The sequence below is a fragment of the Bubalus kerabau genome, chromosome 7 (genome assembly GCF_029407905.1).
Source record: "Bubalus kerabau isolate K-KA32 ecotype Philippines breed swamp buffalo chromosome 7, PCC_UOA_SB_1v2, whole genome shotgun sequence".
Lineage (NCBI taxonomy): Eukaryota > Metazoa > Chordata > Mammalia > Artiodactyla > Bovidae > Bubalus > Bubalus kerabau.
Window position 1 is genome coordinate 71,966,075 of NC_073630.1, and position 14,349 is coordinate 71,980,423.

The 14,349-nt window shown below is 41.8% G+C and overlaps 1 protein-coding gene across 6 annotated transcripts in view; it reads left to right on the top strand.

The window, feature by feature from the left end:
* Positions 1-13,665, top strand: part of DCUN1D4 (defective in cullin neddylation 1 domain containing 4) — a 71,910-nt gene extending 58,245 nt beyond the window's left edge. For 5 of the 6 annotated variants that reach the window (XM_055588533.1, XM_055588535.1, XM_055588536.1 and 2 more), the window contains 3 exons: positions 7,907-8,011; positions 10,091-10,193; positions 10,303-11,243. In XM_055588533.1, coding sequence (XP_055444508.1) covers positions 7,907-8,011; positions 10,091-10,193; positions 10,303-10,358 — 264 coding nt within the window. In that variant the 3' untranslated portion in view covers positions 10,359-11,243. Of the gene's footprint in view, positions 1-7,906; positions 8,012-10,090; positions 10,194-10,302; positions 11,244-11,394 lie in introns of those variants that run through there. The other variant, XM_055588534.1, reaches the window with a different exon arrangement.
* Positions 13,666-14,349: the final 684 nt, after the last annotated feature.

Here is a 14,349-nt window from a genome sequence, read left to right on the forward strand (position 1 = left end):
TAGGCCTTTGGACTTAAACAGTTTGTATTAAACTGGGAAATTTCTCAGCTGTTATTTCTTCAAATAGTTCTCCTGTTCTCCCTCTCTTCCTTGTGGGGCTACAGTTATACTTGTGTTAGATGCTTGATGCTGTCACACAAGCTGCTGATGCTATGTTCAGGTTTTTCTGGTTTTGTTTTCTCTTTTTGTTTCCCTTTGGGTAATATTTATTACTGTATCTTCTAATCCTAATCTTTTCTTCTGCTCACCCCAGCTGGTATATTTTCATTTCAGATGCTGTATTTTTCATCTCTAGAAATTCTGTTTGTGACTTTTTATATCCATTTCTCTCATCATGATAATATTTTCTTCTACCATCTTAAACTTCTCGGATGTGTTTATGACAGGTGTTTTAACAGCATTGTGCTGTGGTTCTGTCATATCTGTCATGTCTTTATTTCTTTCTGTGGTTAAAGTTTTTATCTTCGTTATGGGTCATATTTTACTGCTTCTTTGCATTCCTGATAGTTTTCTTTTTTTTTTTTTCTGTTTTTTAATTGGATGCTGAGTATTGTGTTTTAGGTTGTTGGTTGCTTGGGTTTGTTGTATTCCTTTTAATGTTGGATTAAAAATTTTTTCCTGGTGTGTATTTAAGTTACTTGGAATCATGTTGTTCCTTTGAAAGGACTGGTCCAGAGCAGCCTCAGTCTAGGGATGACATAGCCCCACCAGGAAGACAACACCCTCCTGAGGATTCCACCCAAGGCCCTGTGTATTTTGAGAGTTCAGACTGTTCCCAGCCCTGTGTGAGCTCGGGAATTTCTGCAAGTTCTTCTGCAGTGTTTCTCTCCCTCGACTCAGGTGGTTTCCTCTCACATGTGCACAGACAGGTCCTCAGCCAGCAACTGGGGAGACAGTGTGGGTCCCCAGGTCTCTCTGTGCAGTTCTACCTCGCTGGTATTTTGCCCCACAAATTATATGCCTCCTTGAAATCCACAAACTGTCTTTTCCAGTTTAGTGAGTTGGGGTTCCACCGGGCTGGGTTTGGCTTCCCCCTTCTCTCGCTGTAGCCTGGAAACCACCTCTACACAGTTTGCTGGTGTCACTGCAGGGCTCATTTCTTTTTCTCAAAGGCCACACAGTAGCATTTGTTAAATTTTCTGAATTACCCTTTAACCCACTCCAGTATTCTTGGGGCTTCCCTGGTGGCTCAGTTGATAAAGAATCTGCCTGTAATGCAGGAGACCCTGGTACAATCCTTGGGTTGGGAAGATCCCCTGGAGGGGAGGCTATGGCAACCCACTCCAGTATTCTTGCTTGGAGAATCCCCATGGACAAAGGAGCCTGGTGGGCTACAGTCCATGGGGTCACAAAGAGTCAGACACAGCTGAGCAACTTACACTTTGACTTCACCCTTTAATATACCTGGGAAGAGACTATAGTACAATACCAGGAAAAGATAAAATGCCCATTTTTAACATCTCGCCACCAAAATTATAGTCCTAAGGGTATGCTTGTTTTCCTCCTCACCTTAGAACCTTGTAGCCAATTAAAAATAGCACTTGATTGTAAAGTTATATTATTTTTCTCCTAAGTTTACTTTGGCTTGAGCTTACATATAATCTTACAGATGTCAGAGAATCGTGACACTTTAGAGTTGAAAGAAACTGTGGAGGACACTGGGTTCAGTCTTGTCACTGTGCAAATGATGAGACTGAGGACCAGAGGGGAGGGGACAGCATGAGGGCCTGAGCTCTGTCCCTGAGCCACACCACCTTCCTGACTCAAACTGCCACCATCCTATGGGGTCCTGTTCCAGGAAGGGGAGGGGACAGAGACTTGGGCTGAAATGGCCAGTTCTTCTGCACGTGGAATTTTGTCCTGAATGTTTTTATGCTTAGTGTTTTTTCCCCTAATATAAATTTTATTATATAAACAAATGTTGTCTGGATTCCTTTAAGTAAAACAGTCATTTTTGGCTTGATTCCTTTAAAAGGACCTAGTGAGAATAAGATGGGACAAAGAATGAGATAAAAGACTAAATAGAGTGATATTTTTGGTTGCTGTGATGCTGGTTCTTATATATCAGTTAAATTTGCTTTTTCTGTATCCTCTGGGGCAAAGACAAGGTACTGTGCTGAAAGCCACAGATGGAGTTGCCTCTTGGGGTTCTGAGAAGGGTGAATGTTGGGCTGAGTGAGGCGCTGAGAACGACAGCATCTTAGCCTGGCTGAGAGTTGACACCATGAATTGATGACCCACTGTGGGAGGCCTTCCAGCAGCGCATCCTACAGCCTAGGCGCAGGAAGGCGAGAATGACAGGGAGGACTGACGGAAGTTTCTAGGCTCGGTGGGGAGATGGGAGCTGAGTGGAGCCCTTCTGAGTGACTGAGGCAGAGGGGCTTCTGGATGGGTAGAAGGGGGCTTTTGGGGGGTGAGAGAGAAGAAGGGCAGTGAGCAAGAGAAGGATGGGAGATTTCTTTAGGGGCGAGTCCTGGCTTTTCAGCCCTTGCAGTGAAGCTTTAAGGAGTTGTATCTCAGGGTTTTGTGGAGGCAGAAGGTACTAGTGGGAATCCCACCTTCTTGAGAGGTGATCCTGCGATGGTTAATCTGTTGTTAGAAATTAGTCCTCACAGCCTGTCCTGTGGTGCACCCAGCTTTTCCAACTGCCTGTGCTTTTATTTAGTTTTTGAGGTGTTTCAGGAAGGTGCTGGAGAAGGCAATGGCAACCCACTCCAGTACTCTTGCCTGGAAAATCCCATGGACAGAGGAGCCTGGTAGGCTGCAGTCCATGGGGTCGCTGAGAGTCAGACACAACTGAACGACTTCACTTTCACTTTTCACTGTCATGCATTGGAGAAGGAAATGGCAAGCCACTCCAGTGTTCTTGCCTGGAGAATCCCAGGAATGGCGAAGCCTGGTGGGCTGCCGTCTATGGGGCCGCACAGAGTCAGATACGACTGAAGCGACTTAGCAGCAGCAGTAGCAGGAAGGTGCTAGGAGGTCACATGTTAGAGCTAATGTCTAAGTCACTTCCATTTAGTGGAATGGTTGTGGATGTTACTCATAGGATTTGCTGAGGAAGATTTTGTTGGGTCTTGTGTTCAACACCCTGTTACCAGAGAACTCTGTCCAACTTTAACCTGAGATTTGCTGTGACCATTTGATTCATTTCCTCTTCTAACTTGAGTCAGTTCTTATTTCTTAACCAATGTGTTTGTCTGATTTCCCTCTCCACACAACCCACAACGCACCAGACATACACGGACACACACTCCTTACTACTTCTTATACTTTTATTGTAAATTATAAGGAAAACAGAAGGTGGGCATGGGAGAGGATAAAAGTAGAAGAATATATGGTCATTTAATCCCAGGTTCGTTACTGTGAACATCTTGTTGGCTTTACCTTTAAGGTTACCCTTTGGTTATTGCCTGAACTTGCTCAGCAGTTGTTTGTAAAGTGAATTGAACTCTGAAGAGCTGAGAAGGCGGCAAATGGGTACACGATGAAATGCTCAGGTTTGGAATCAGACTCCTGGTTCAGACCCAGTTCTTATCGACAGTCATTTAACTCTTGTGCCTCAGTTTCCTTATTTATAAATTGGGGATTATAATAATGGCTCTCGTAATAGGCATATAATAATAGCCTCTCGCATTACTTGAGTATTGAGTATAAGGCACTTAAAACAGTTGCTGGTTCAGTTCTCAATAATAACTAGTTAGCCATAAAATTAGAAATAGTGGTTGAATTTTTCTTCATTGACATTACTTAGGTGCTAACCCCCTAGTGGCTCAGACAGTAAAGAATCTGCCTGCAACACAGGAGACATGGGTTCAATCCCTAGGTTGGGAAGATCCCCTGGAGAAAGAAATGGCAACCCACTCTAGTATTCTTGCCTGGAGAATCCCATGGACAGAGGACCCTGGCAGACTACAGTCCATGGGGTCACAAAGAGTTGGGCACGACTAAGCGATTAACACACACAAACCTCAGGTTTCAAATAATATCTTATCTTCCAAGAGTACAGTAATAGAATCTATACCAAATAAAATGACTGTGGAAAAGGCTGTGCCAGTTGAAAGATCTTTTTTGTTTTTGTGTTTTAAAGGAAGTATCAATAGTTGAGCTTAATTAAGTAATTGCCTTGCAAACATTGTTATTTGAGAACTATGCTGGGTAAATTCTCTAACCATCTTGTTTTAGTTTCACTTTTCCCAGTGAGAGGGCACTCATGAGTTTTAAGACCTTTTTGCTTGTTTCTAATGTGTAATTAAAAAAAAAAAACTCCCATTCAGAAAACTGATTTGCTGTGTTTTCAGCTTTGTAAACAACCACATTGATTCAAGTTCTTTAGCACTCTGTTTTTGCCTTATGTTTGTTGAACTGTGATAAGGAAGACTGCATTGTCTCTTTATATTTTGTAATCCCCATGGTGTCAAATAAAAATTCTGTGACCTGTATTACAGGTCTTCAGTGACAGTCTTTTGATTTCACTCAAATTGTCACCAATTTCTTGGTTGTCACCATTTAACATGTTTGTGATCATGGGCACTTATATATTGTTTCTTATGTATTCTAGCCTCTCTTGAAATCTTATGGATGTCTTTTTTAATGTTAAAGATTTTAGTAATTCAGCATTCCCCTTTTTCAAGTACAAGTCTTTAAGCTATTAAAACTTTGGGAAAATTGGAAATTGGTCATCTGACAGAGGTCTGTGACATAGCGTATCTGAATACCTAGATGTTTGGAGAATAATTTTTGTAATATTTATATTTACATATTTACAGTTGATTAATTATTTTGTTTTAGTTTGTGTCACTTGTGCCATTTAAGAAAAAAAAAAGCTTAACTTTCACATCTTACAGGAAGACCTGTATTTGAACAGTCTTACATAAACAAAAGCACTATTTGTTTTCAAAGTTGAATATCAAATCAGAACTTGATATAACTTCATTATTCACTACATTAGTGGTTAATAGTCTTTAGCTTGAGGAGTGCATTCTTGTTCCATAAACGAAACATAGCTTTTTAGAATATTCAGAGTAGGATCCTTTGGTTTTACAGCTGTAAATAACATCTGTAACTGCTTTTAAAAATATGTGTTTAAGGAAGACCACAAAGCAGAATCTAGTTGTGTATTGTAGGGGGTTAATAGATCTTTGGTGTGTGTGTGTGGAGCCTGCTTGGTTCCTATTAGTATTTGATAGATACAATGAAAGTTGTTTGTTTTGTTGTCTTAGAAAAATGAAAGCCGTGAAATCCATACCTGCGCATTGTGGGTCGAGAGGTGGACAGGGAGAGCAGGTCTTCTGCTTTCCCCTTAGCCTTGAGTGGCCTTTGGGGTGCTGGTTGACTCTGGACAGTCTGTCTCAAGGTACTCGCTGCTTAGATTCTGACCTTGAGATGCTGAAGTCTGCCTCTCGCACCCTGATGCTCCACGAGCAGAGTCACAGGGTCAGTGTTGACAGCGAACTATTTGAATTTCCTTCGAAGGGCTTCTAGATGTTTTTAGCTGTATTCCTTGGATTTGTTAAGGTGATTTAAAAAACAACAACAACACTCAGTGTTGATGGCTGCTTCATAGCATCCTGGGAGATTCAGTTCACTTAGTTGGGAACACCTTTGAGAACGCCATTAGGATCACTGTCAGAACCCCTGGGCGTGTCTCCATTTTGCTGTTTCGTAGATGTTTGCTCTGGGATCTCTCAGTTGTGCTGTCCCCAGGAATCCGCAGTGTTTGCAGTCATGGCCATTTGCACGTAGCCTCACATCCCCCCACAGGCAACATTGGTGATCAGCGAGATGCCACTGTTCAGATCACGAGTGCCTCCATAATATCTCTCTCTTGTTTGCTAGGCAGAAGATGGTGTTAGTGATTGCGAGCTGCTGGCTGGCACCCTGGCAGAGCAGGAGTGAGTGAGTGCTGTTCAGCTTTCCGGCCCTGTGAGTCTGATGCCTTCCCTCCATGTTTTGGCATCGCTGCCAAACACATGCGTTGAAATCCTTCATGATCACCAGTTTGTCAGATGGTTGCACTGTTTCCAAGAGTCTGTCCAGGTCCTCTGTATCTTCTTTTCTGTCACCTTAGTGTATGTCCATTGTGATGGGGACGTGGATGGTGTTGGAAGAAGGCACAGTGTGTATCAGGGCCAGACTGGCGACTTTAGGTCTAGTGAATGACTACAGGCTCCTCAGAGGGAGAGCATTTCCAGAGCGTCCATGCCCTCAGCCCAGCATTGCCTGAGCTGTTGTTCAACTGGGGCCCGGTCCTGTGGTGCCGCATGTGTTTTCAGCAGGTCCCTGGTTTTCTTCCATGGGACTGTGGAGGGTGCTCCATAGCGGGGTATGCTGCTGCTGCTGCACCCACGTGACAGGACAAGAGGAAGTCTTCTGTTGCCTTGCACAGTGCATTGCAGAAGCACGAGCCATGCAGTGCAACACCCCACGAGGCTCGGGGGCAGAAGGGGGGCCCCCACGAGGGTGCCCTTCCCACTGTCGTCCTCTCCTCGGAGTGAGCCCTGCACCCCTGAGCAGGGCGATGTACGTGGCCAGGGGAGGGCAGGACAGGCCGTGGAGGGCAGGCCCCTGCTTGCCCTGAACTGTGTAGCCCTCCTCAGACTTAAGCTGTGTGGCCAGGACAGGGCCGGGTGACTGAGAGCCATCTGACCCGGCCTGTGGTTGCATGGCCGTCATGCCGCACAACTGGGGCCGAAAGGCAGACCCGTCGCACATCTCCATTGTTGGCTATTGAGTGAGGCGCTTACGTTTGCTGTATTGTTTAAGTCCTTTACTTTAAAATCAGTGTCAGGGCCAGAAATTCTCCTTGTACTCAAGAGCACTTCACTGTTAGAATCCTTGAGGTAACAGCTTTATCAGGAGGTATGTGTGGCTGCATATGTGGCCGGCATGGGGTCATGCATCCTCCCTTAATCTGGTGAACATTTAGATTCCACTCCACATGAAACAGCCAGGCACTTTCTCCCTTTGTAGAAAGATACTTTTGCAAACTTTCTTTGAAACTAAGATACCATGACAAGGCTAGCTAGCATTTGATGTCTAAGGTTACCACTCAAGGTCCCAGGTCCTCTGTCCTTTTACATAGAAACTGCCCACTTTTTAGTTCTCAAATGGAATCTTGTAAGAAAGATCAGTGAGAAATTAACATTCTTAATTGTAAATATAAGTAGAAGGAGCTTAATCTGCCCATAATCTGCCCAGGCTTATGTATATGTCTTTTCTGGATTCCTCATGCAATGTCATCTTTCACCTGGCTGTTAGTTAGGGGTGTTCTGCTAGGAGATGTCGCGCGCATCAAATCTAAGGTAAGAAGCACTGTGGCAGGTAGACAGGTAGACATACTGCTTTCCCCCAGGGTGGGGGATGGAAGGTTCTCCAGAACCCCAATGTTCATTAGGAGCTCCACTGAACTCCATCATTTTTAGGTGCAAAAAAAACATTTACCAGTGAAATAAAATTGGTGGAAGAAAGATTTTTTTTCAAGGAAACCTGATTCCTAAGCATGAAATTTGAAACCTTTAAACTCTATTTAGTTAAGTTATAGGTTTTGGGGATCAGTAATTATGATGTCGGAAATAATCATAAATGTCAAACAGCTAGTGATTGAGTTATGGATTTTTATTTATCCCAAGAAATAATCACAGATAACAATCATATCCCATGAAATAATCATAGATTAGGGTGATCATTCAGTTGATATGACTCGTTCTCACAGTAAAACTCTATAGTACAAAACTGTTTAACCCTTCCGTTATGTCTGACCACCTCCCCTCCCCCTACCTTAGTCTTGATTCAGGGTTTTATGGTGTATGATACAGGAGCTGTTTACTAATTCCTCACTGAAGTGAAATAGGATTTGGGTTGTTTGGGGGCACCTGGCTCATCCTTGTTTTTGTTTGTTAAACAGGAAAAGGACCAGCGAAGCCTGGACATAAACACTGCCAAGTGCATGTTGGGACTGTTACTAGGAAAAATCTGGCCCCTTTTTCCAGTTTTTCACCAGTTCTTAGAGGTACTAAATTGTTATTTTGTGGAATGTATGTTTGCTTGCTTAGAACTACCAAGTAAACTTTACTCGATCCTCTTCTGTACTCTTCTGTTTGTCGTACTTCTCTGCCTGTAGGAACTGTGGCGACGTACTGGCTGCCCCGAGCACGTTCCCGAGTCCCGAGCATCCCCGTGTGTGCGCATGGCCCTGGCCCCTACAAATGCTCCAGGCAGCGCAGCTCTGGCCTTTCCTCTCTCGTCCCCCTTTTGTTTGTGCTTAGATTTCCTGCTTTTTATAACAAGAGTAAAACAAGATTTACCTTACTTTGTGGCTTTAGATGAAGTTCCACTTTTATGAAGTGAAGGTTGGAGAACAGCCATCCACTCTCTCACTAAATTCAGTCTGTGTAACATGTCCTTACCTACTCTTATCTCCAAGAAACTTCAGTCTCAGTGGCCAATTCCTTCATTTGGTATCTCCTGCAGTTTAAATTTTCTTCACGTTTGTGTTTGAAATAACCCAGCACTTCCCTCCATTGTTATCGTTTGTTGACTCTAAGTATTAATGAGAGAAATTCGGAGCTGCTGGTTATTAGGAACTGGCTCTGATGCCAATGTAGTAATACTGTCAAGACCTGGAAGAACCTGAGGTGAAAGTCGGAGTTACTTGGGTTGTCATATATAGCCTCCTTCTTGCCCTCCAGTCCCCAAACCCCTTTAAAAATTGCTTTTTCCTTGAAAGGATAAGGGTGTTGGATCTTGGAGAAATTCCTGGACTTTACGCTGACTCCAGCCTCACTCTTGGAATAATCTTCCTTACAACTTGTTGGTGTAATGGTCCAGAAAAACTTCTGACAGGCTTCTTTGAGAACTGTTATTAAAATTTGCTTTTAACATTACTAACTGGGATTCCTGAAGAAAGGCATGAAAACAAGTTTTTAATATAAGAAGCACTTGTTTACATGACAGCCCGTATTTACCAGTGATCTCTTCCAGTTTCTCTGACAACCTTCAGAAATGTTAGCTTTATTTGGAAAGTGAATAGCAGTGGGCTCCTGATCTCAGGAGACTGGGAAGAATTTAAGGCTGGGTGTGAAGGTCCTTCTGTAGCTGAAAGACTACAGCAGATTTGACTTCACACAGTTCCAGGAGCACCATCAACTGTTTCAGTGACTGGGTTTTGCTTTTAGTTGCTTAGAAAGTTACACTTATAGTCTGTGCTTTGTTCTCTCTCTCACACCCGTTTGCATTTTTCTTTTAAAAGGACCCAGTAATCCTTTCATTTGAGCTTTTCTTGTGTTTACATCCTCCAAACCATTGGCTCAACTCTCTTTGCTTTTTATGTACTTGCTTTGTTTTCCAGTGTTCCCGATTTTAGTGGCAAAGATTTAAGAATTATCAGACTGGGTTTTATTTTTAGATTTTTATACAGGGATATTGTATTTTGAAATATGCATGTGGCCTTTTTCCTGTCTGGGAGGAAGAGAAAAACGATTTCATGGCTGTTCTTAGTCCTTTTATGATCAGACTCAAGTTTTTAATTATCAGAACAGTAACTCTTCAGTGGCTGGACCACCGAGTCCTGAGAGTGCTTGCAGCACTTAGCAAGGTCTCGTTGAGTAAACCCACGGCGGCCTGTGTGTTAGCTGACAGCTTGCCAGGAAGCATGATATTCATGTCAGGGCCTGTTAATGGGAGCAACTCTTTATTTAGCACTTACTGTGTGCCACACACTCAATAAAGTGCTTTTTATAAATTATAGAAATTATCTGCCTTAATCCTTACCACATCTCTGTGAAATGGATATTATCCCTCTTTTACATAAAAGGCTTTTGCCATCTAGAAATTTCACTCCTAGGGATGTAAAGTTGTGTTTCTTTGATGCATTTGTTGTTTTATGTTGAGCCCCCATAATATTTTTGTCATGAAAATTGTCATCCAAAGTTCCCCTCTCACTATCTCTCACCCTTCTCCTAGAATGGTGCCTAGCACACCTCAAATGGAAAGTGTTAACCTTCGTGAGCTTTTATCAAGTTGATTGTCACGGCAGTTCAAACTGTCTGATTTGTTGTGTCAGTAATTCATATTATTTTTCCTCCACCAGCAATCAAAATATAAAGTTATTAATAAAGACCAATGGTGCAATGTGCTAGAGTTTAGCAGAACAATTAACCTTGACCTCAGCAACTACGATGAAGACGGAGCATGTAAGTACTGGGCGGGTGTCGTTTCCCCCGCCCCCCGCACATTTGCTCCTCAGCCTCTGAGAAGTCTCATAGCTGTGTTGTTCCCTCCCTCTCTTCTCTCTCTCTCCAGGGCCAGTTTTGTTGGACGAGTTTGTGGAGTGGTATAAAGACAAACAGATGTCCTAGGACTTTATGCATAGCAGCGAGAGAGTCACTGTTACCACAGTTATGTCAACCATTAGCCATAAATTGCTGTTTGTATCCAAGCGCATGCTGCTTTTCTTGCACTGTCTCCCTTTGGCAGGGACGTGTTGGTGTTTGCTATTGAATGGGCCAGCCCTGCTTGCTGTGTAGCATTGTTCTCTTGGAAGGCTGCTTTGCAGTTTGTATTTACACTACAGATTGGTGAATTTGCCAACGTCCTCACTGTGATTATGTGTATATTGCTGTTTAAATTTTGTATATGTGTATAAAAAGACAAAGCTTCACCTAGAGATTATTTCTGCAAAAATGTATTGTAAAATAATTTTTGTGGCATATTTCTAGTCCCTTTTTTCAAATGACCCAATTACACTTTTCTTTGGTCTCAAAATGTAGCATTTCAGAGTATAAGACAGAACAGCTGTTATCATATGCAAATGTTGCCAGAATTAACCTTATTATTTAAGAGGCCAACTTTGGAAGGAGGTGGGAGTCGTAACTTTTCAGAGGCGTTATGCCAAATCTAATTTGGTTTACTTAAATATTAGCATTTTGAAATGATGAAAGTTAGAATAATTGAACATGTAGACCCATACCATGCCACAAATCATTTCCACTGTGCAGTATATAGGTTTTGATTTTCTAATGTTAAAGCTGTCATAGTTTGAATATAGGTACAGATGAACAAATTACAATTGCACCTTTTTTTCCCATTGGTTTTAAACCCTTGTACACTTTTTTAGTGCTTTTTTTTTCCCTTTTGCATTCTTCTAGTCAGTGTTTGGTCTGCTGATGCTTTCTATGCCATTCTAATTAAAATTTATTTTGCCGCCTCCATGAAAACCTAATGGTTTGCTGGCAATTTATAACTGCAGAGCACTTTTAGTTGTGGCTTGAATTTTTAGTTAAGCTTTCATGGTGTCTGATTTTCTAGTTTGGCGGGGGCGGGTGGGGGGAAGAACTATACTGTAAGTGAGAGGTGTTTTGTTTTGTTTTCCTTTTTTTGTTTCTTTCATGCTAGGCTTTTCCTGGCAGAATGTCCATTGCAGGCAGTGGACACGACACCACCAGCATTGAGCTAAAAACTCTATTACACGGTAGGACCTTTCCTGGAGGGGCCGCTCGTCATTACCTGAGTAATATGTACAGAGAGGTGATAGCCATTATTTATGTGGGTGAAGAAACAGGAGTAAATGGGATGGTATTTTTAGGTTTGTATTTTATGTTTTTTTTTTTCCTTTCTTTTCTTGTCTTAGCCCTTCTCAAGGAAATGTACAAAAAACATGCTTCTCCCTCAACTCTCTGGTGCTATTGAATGACTTAATTTAGTCCCTAAAGTTTGTGAGAACACAATAGTCTAATGACTTAGACTGTCATTAGACAGTCTAATGACTTTCAACCAAGTGAAAGCTACTGGTGCATTTGAGCAAGAAAATGCATAGTTGTGAGCAAAATCCATGACTGAACATGTGACAGTTGGAAGAGGTTCAGATTATTTCAAAACCTGGCCCCAAAACCTTTTGGGTCAAATGTGAACCTTTAAACGGCATTATGAGTAAAGCACACAGACAGTGCTGCTGTTTGACCCCGATTTCACAGTCTCTTTGCAAACAGTGTTCAGATTTTCATATTTTGTTTTTCCCTAACTGAACCACCAAAGACAGGAATTTTGTATGTATATACAGTGTGTGTGCATATACAAAATCATGATCTGGTAGAATGAAACTCACTTCCTTTTTCTACCAAATAGAAAGGTTTGGTTTGCTGTGAAATAAACCAGAAGTTTGAAAAACTCTGTAGTGATTAAGCATACTTAATCATTCCTTGTTTAGAAGCTGTAGACTCCCCTTCTACTTTACACATTCACACCAGTTTGCACAAATTCATCCCTGAAAAGAACAGAAGACGTTGACAGCAAGCACAGCTTCTGAGACCAGCGTGTTGAAAGGGCTTCCGTTCCGACGGGTGCCTGTTAACTCCATTGGTGACTGGCTATAGGCAGTTTCCAATCTGTGGAGAACTTGATTCATTTTCAAAAGGATCCCATGAAGTTAACAAATCACACTTTAAAGGCAGCAGTTCTTAAATTCGATCAACTCTAGTTTTGTTTAAAGCAAAAAGAAATCATCAATGAAATTATTTTCAAAGGTACTGTAAGAAACTGGAAAATTTTTTAACAGTAAGCACAGTTAATCCCAAAATAAGAGGGTGGCTACAGGGAAAATGTTACATTTTAACACACAGTGAACATTTTGATGACAGGGGTTTTGGAAAAGCCAAGCAAAAATTATTTCATGATGTGTAACATGGAAGTAAATATTCCAAAAGGGTGATCTTGCCTATTTAGAAAAGGCCAAATAATCTCTGAATTCCCTTGAAAAATAAATCTTTGTGACTGCAGCATGCTTGCCCTTGGTTTCTGTGATTTTATGCAGTTATTTTTAAGGGGAAGAAGAGCCAGAAGTAATAAGATATTTTTTCATAAAAATCTCCCTAAGTTACATAAGTTGAGCAGTCACCAAGCACTTATTTATGGGCAAATGATAAGTAAATGAGGGTGCCTTTTTCTGGTTGTTCTTTATCACCTACATCTCCACCCTTTCTTTCTTTCCGTCGTGTTTTGGCCTCCACGTTGCAATACTCTGTGATAACGGAATCCAACTTTTAGATGTGTACTGTTGCGGTAGGTCGGAAATTGCATTATTTGATTTGCCATAATCACCCTCTATAATGTTACGTGCAGCTTATTTGAAGCATGACCTCTGAACAAAGTTTTTATAAAGCTCACTAGACAGACTTCTAGGATCTGGATTAACAACAGACTTCTGTTGCCTCTCAGTCTCCATCTTAACAGTGCTTTTGAAGTTTATACAGAAAGCTTTAAAAGTTAGTTTGTGCCCTTGGTTTTTACTCTTACAACTGCTAAAATACCTCTGTAAGCCTTATCTTTTATTCTTTCATATGTTGTATAATAAATGTATAGAATCCATTGACCAACTAAATTGTTGGGTGTCTGTAAATGAGACCAAAATGTGGGTTGCTTCTTTTCATGAAGTCATTTCTCTTGGGGGTTACTGTCAGTGACCTGCAGCTAACCTGTAACTGTGAATGCTTCGTGTCGTCAGTATTTGCATCACCTTCATAAACGTGTGCAAGTCCTGTGACTCCCAGCTTAACTGAAATACTGTTATGCCACCTAACTTGAGTACAGCAAACTGGTTTTAGGTTTTAATGTACTTGATGTAAAACGATACCCCATAAATAAAAAAGTTATTTGTGTTTGGTTTCAGAACTGATTTGTTTATTTTTCTCTTTTCATGGCTTTCTCTTAAAAAACCCCTTAAGGTAGTTTTAGACTTCCCTGGGTGGCTCAGATGGTAAAAAATCTGCCTGCAGTGCGGGAGACCTGGGTTCTCTACCTGGGTTGGGAAGATCCCCTGGAGGAGGGCATGGCAACCTGCTTCAGTATTCTTGCCTGGAGAATACCCATGACAGAGGAGCCTGGCGGGCTGTAGCCCATGGGGTCGCAAAGAGTCAGACATGACTGAGCAACTAAGCACAGCACACAAGGTAGTTTTAAAGTATTTCATGGATCATCGAGTCAGCCCCAAGGCTACAGAAGTGAGGTGGCAAACCGCTCCTTCTGAACTTTCTTCATTTGTTTGAACCTATAGGAAGGCAGGACCTAGTTCCCATGATGCTGTGACTTGGTTACATCATACTGAAATGACTCATTTGAATGTTCTTCCTAAATTCTGGTGGGAAGAATAACTTTTAGGCAGAAGCTTAGAGAAAAGCTTTTGTGATTTCTTTAGAAAGAATTGCCCTTGGAACTTTGTTATAGCTAGAAAGGAAAGAAAAAAGAAACCTATCATGTGAGCAAACAATACATCAAACTTTCTGGCCCGGTGTACCTAAGCTAAGCTTGTGGTGCAGGAGGTATTCCAAAATAAGGCATGTTCACCACTTCTGGCAC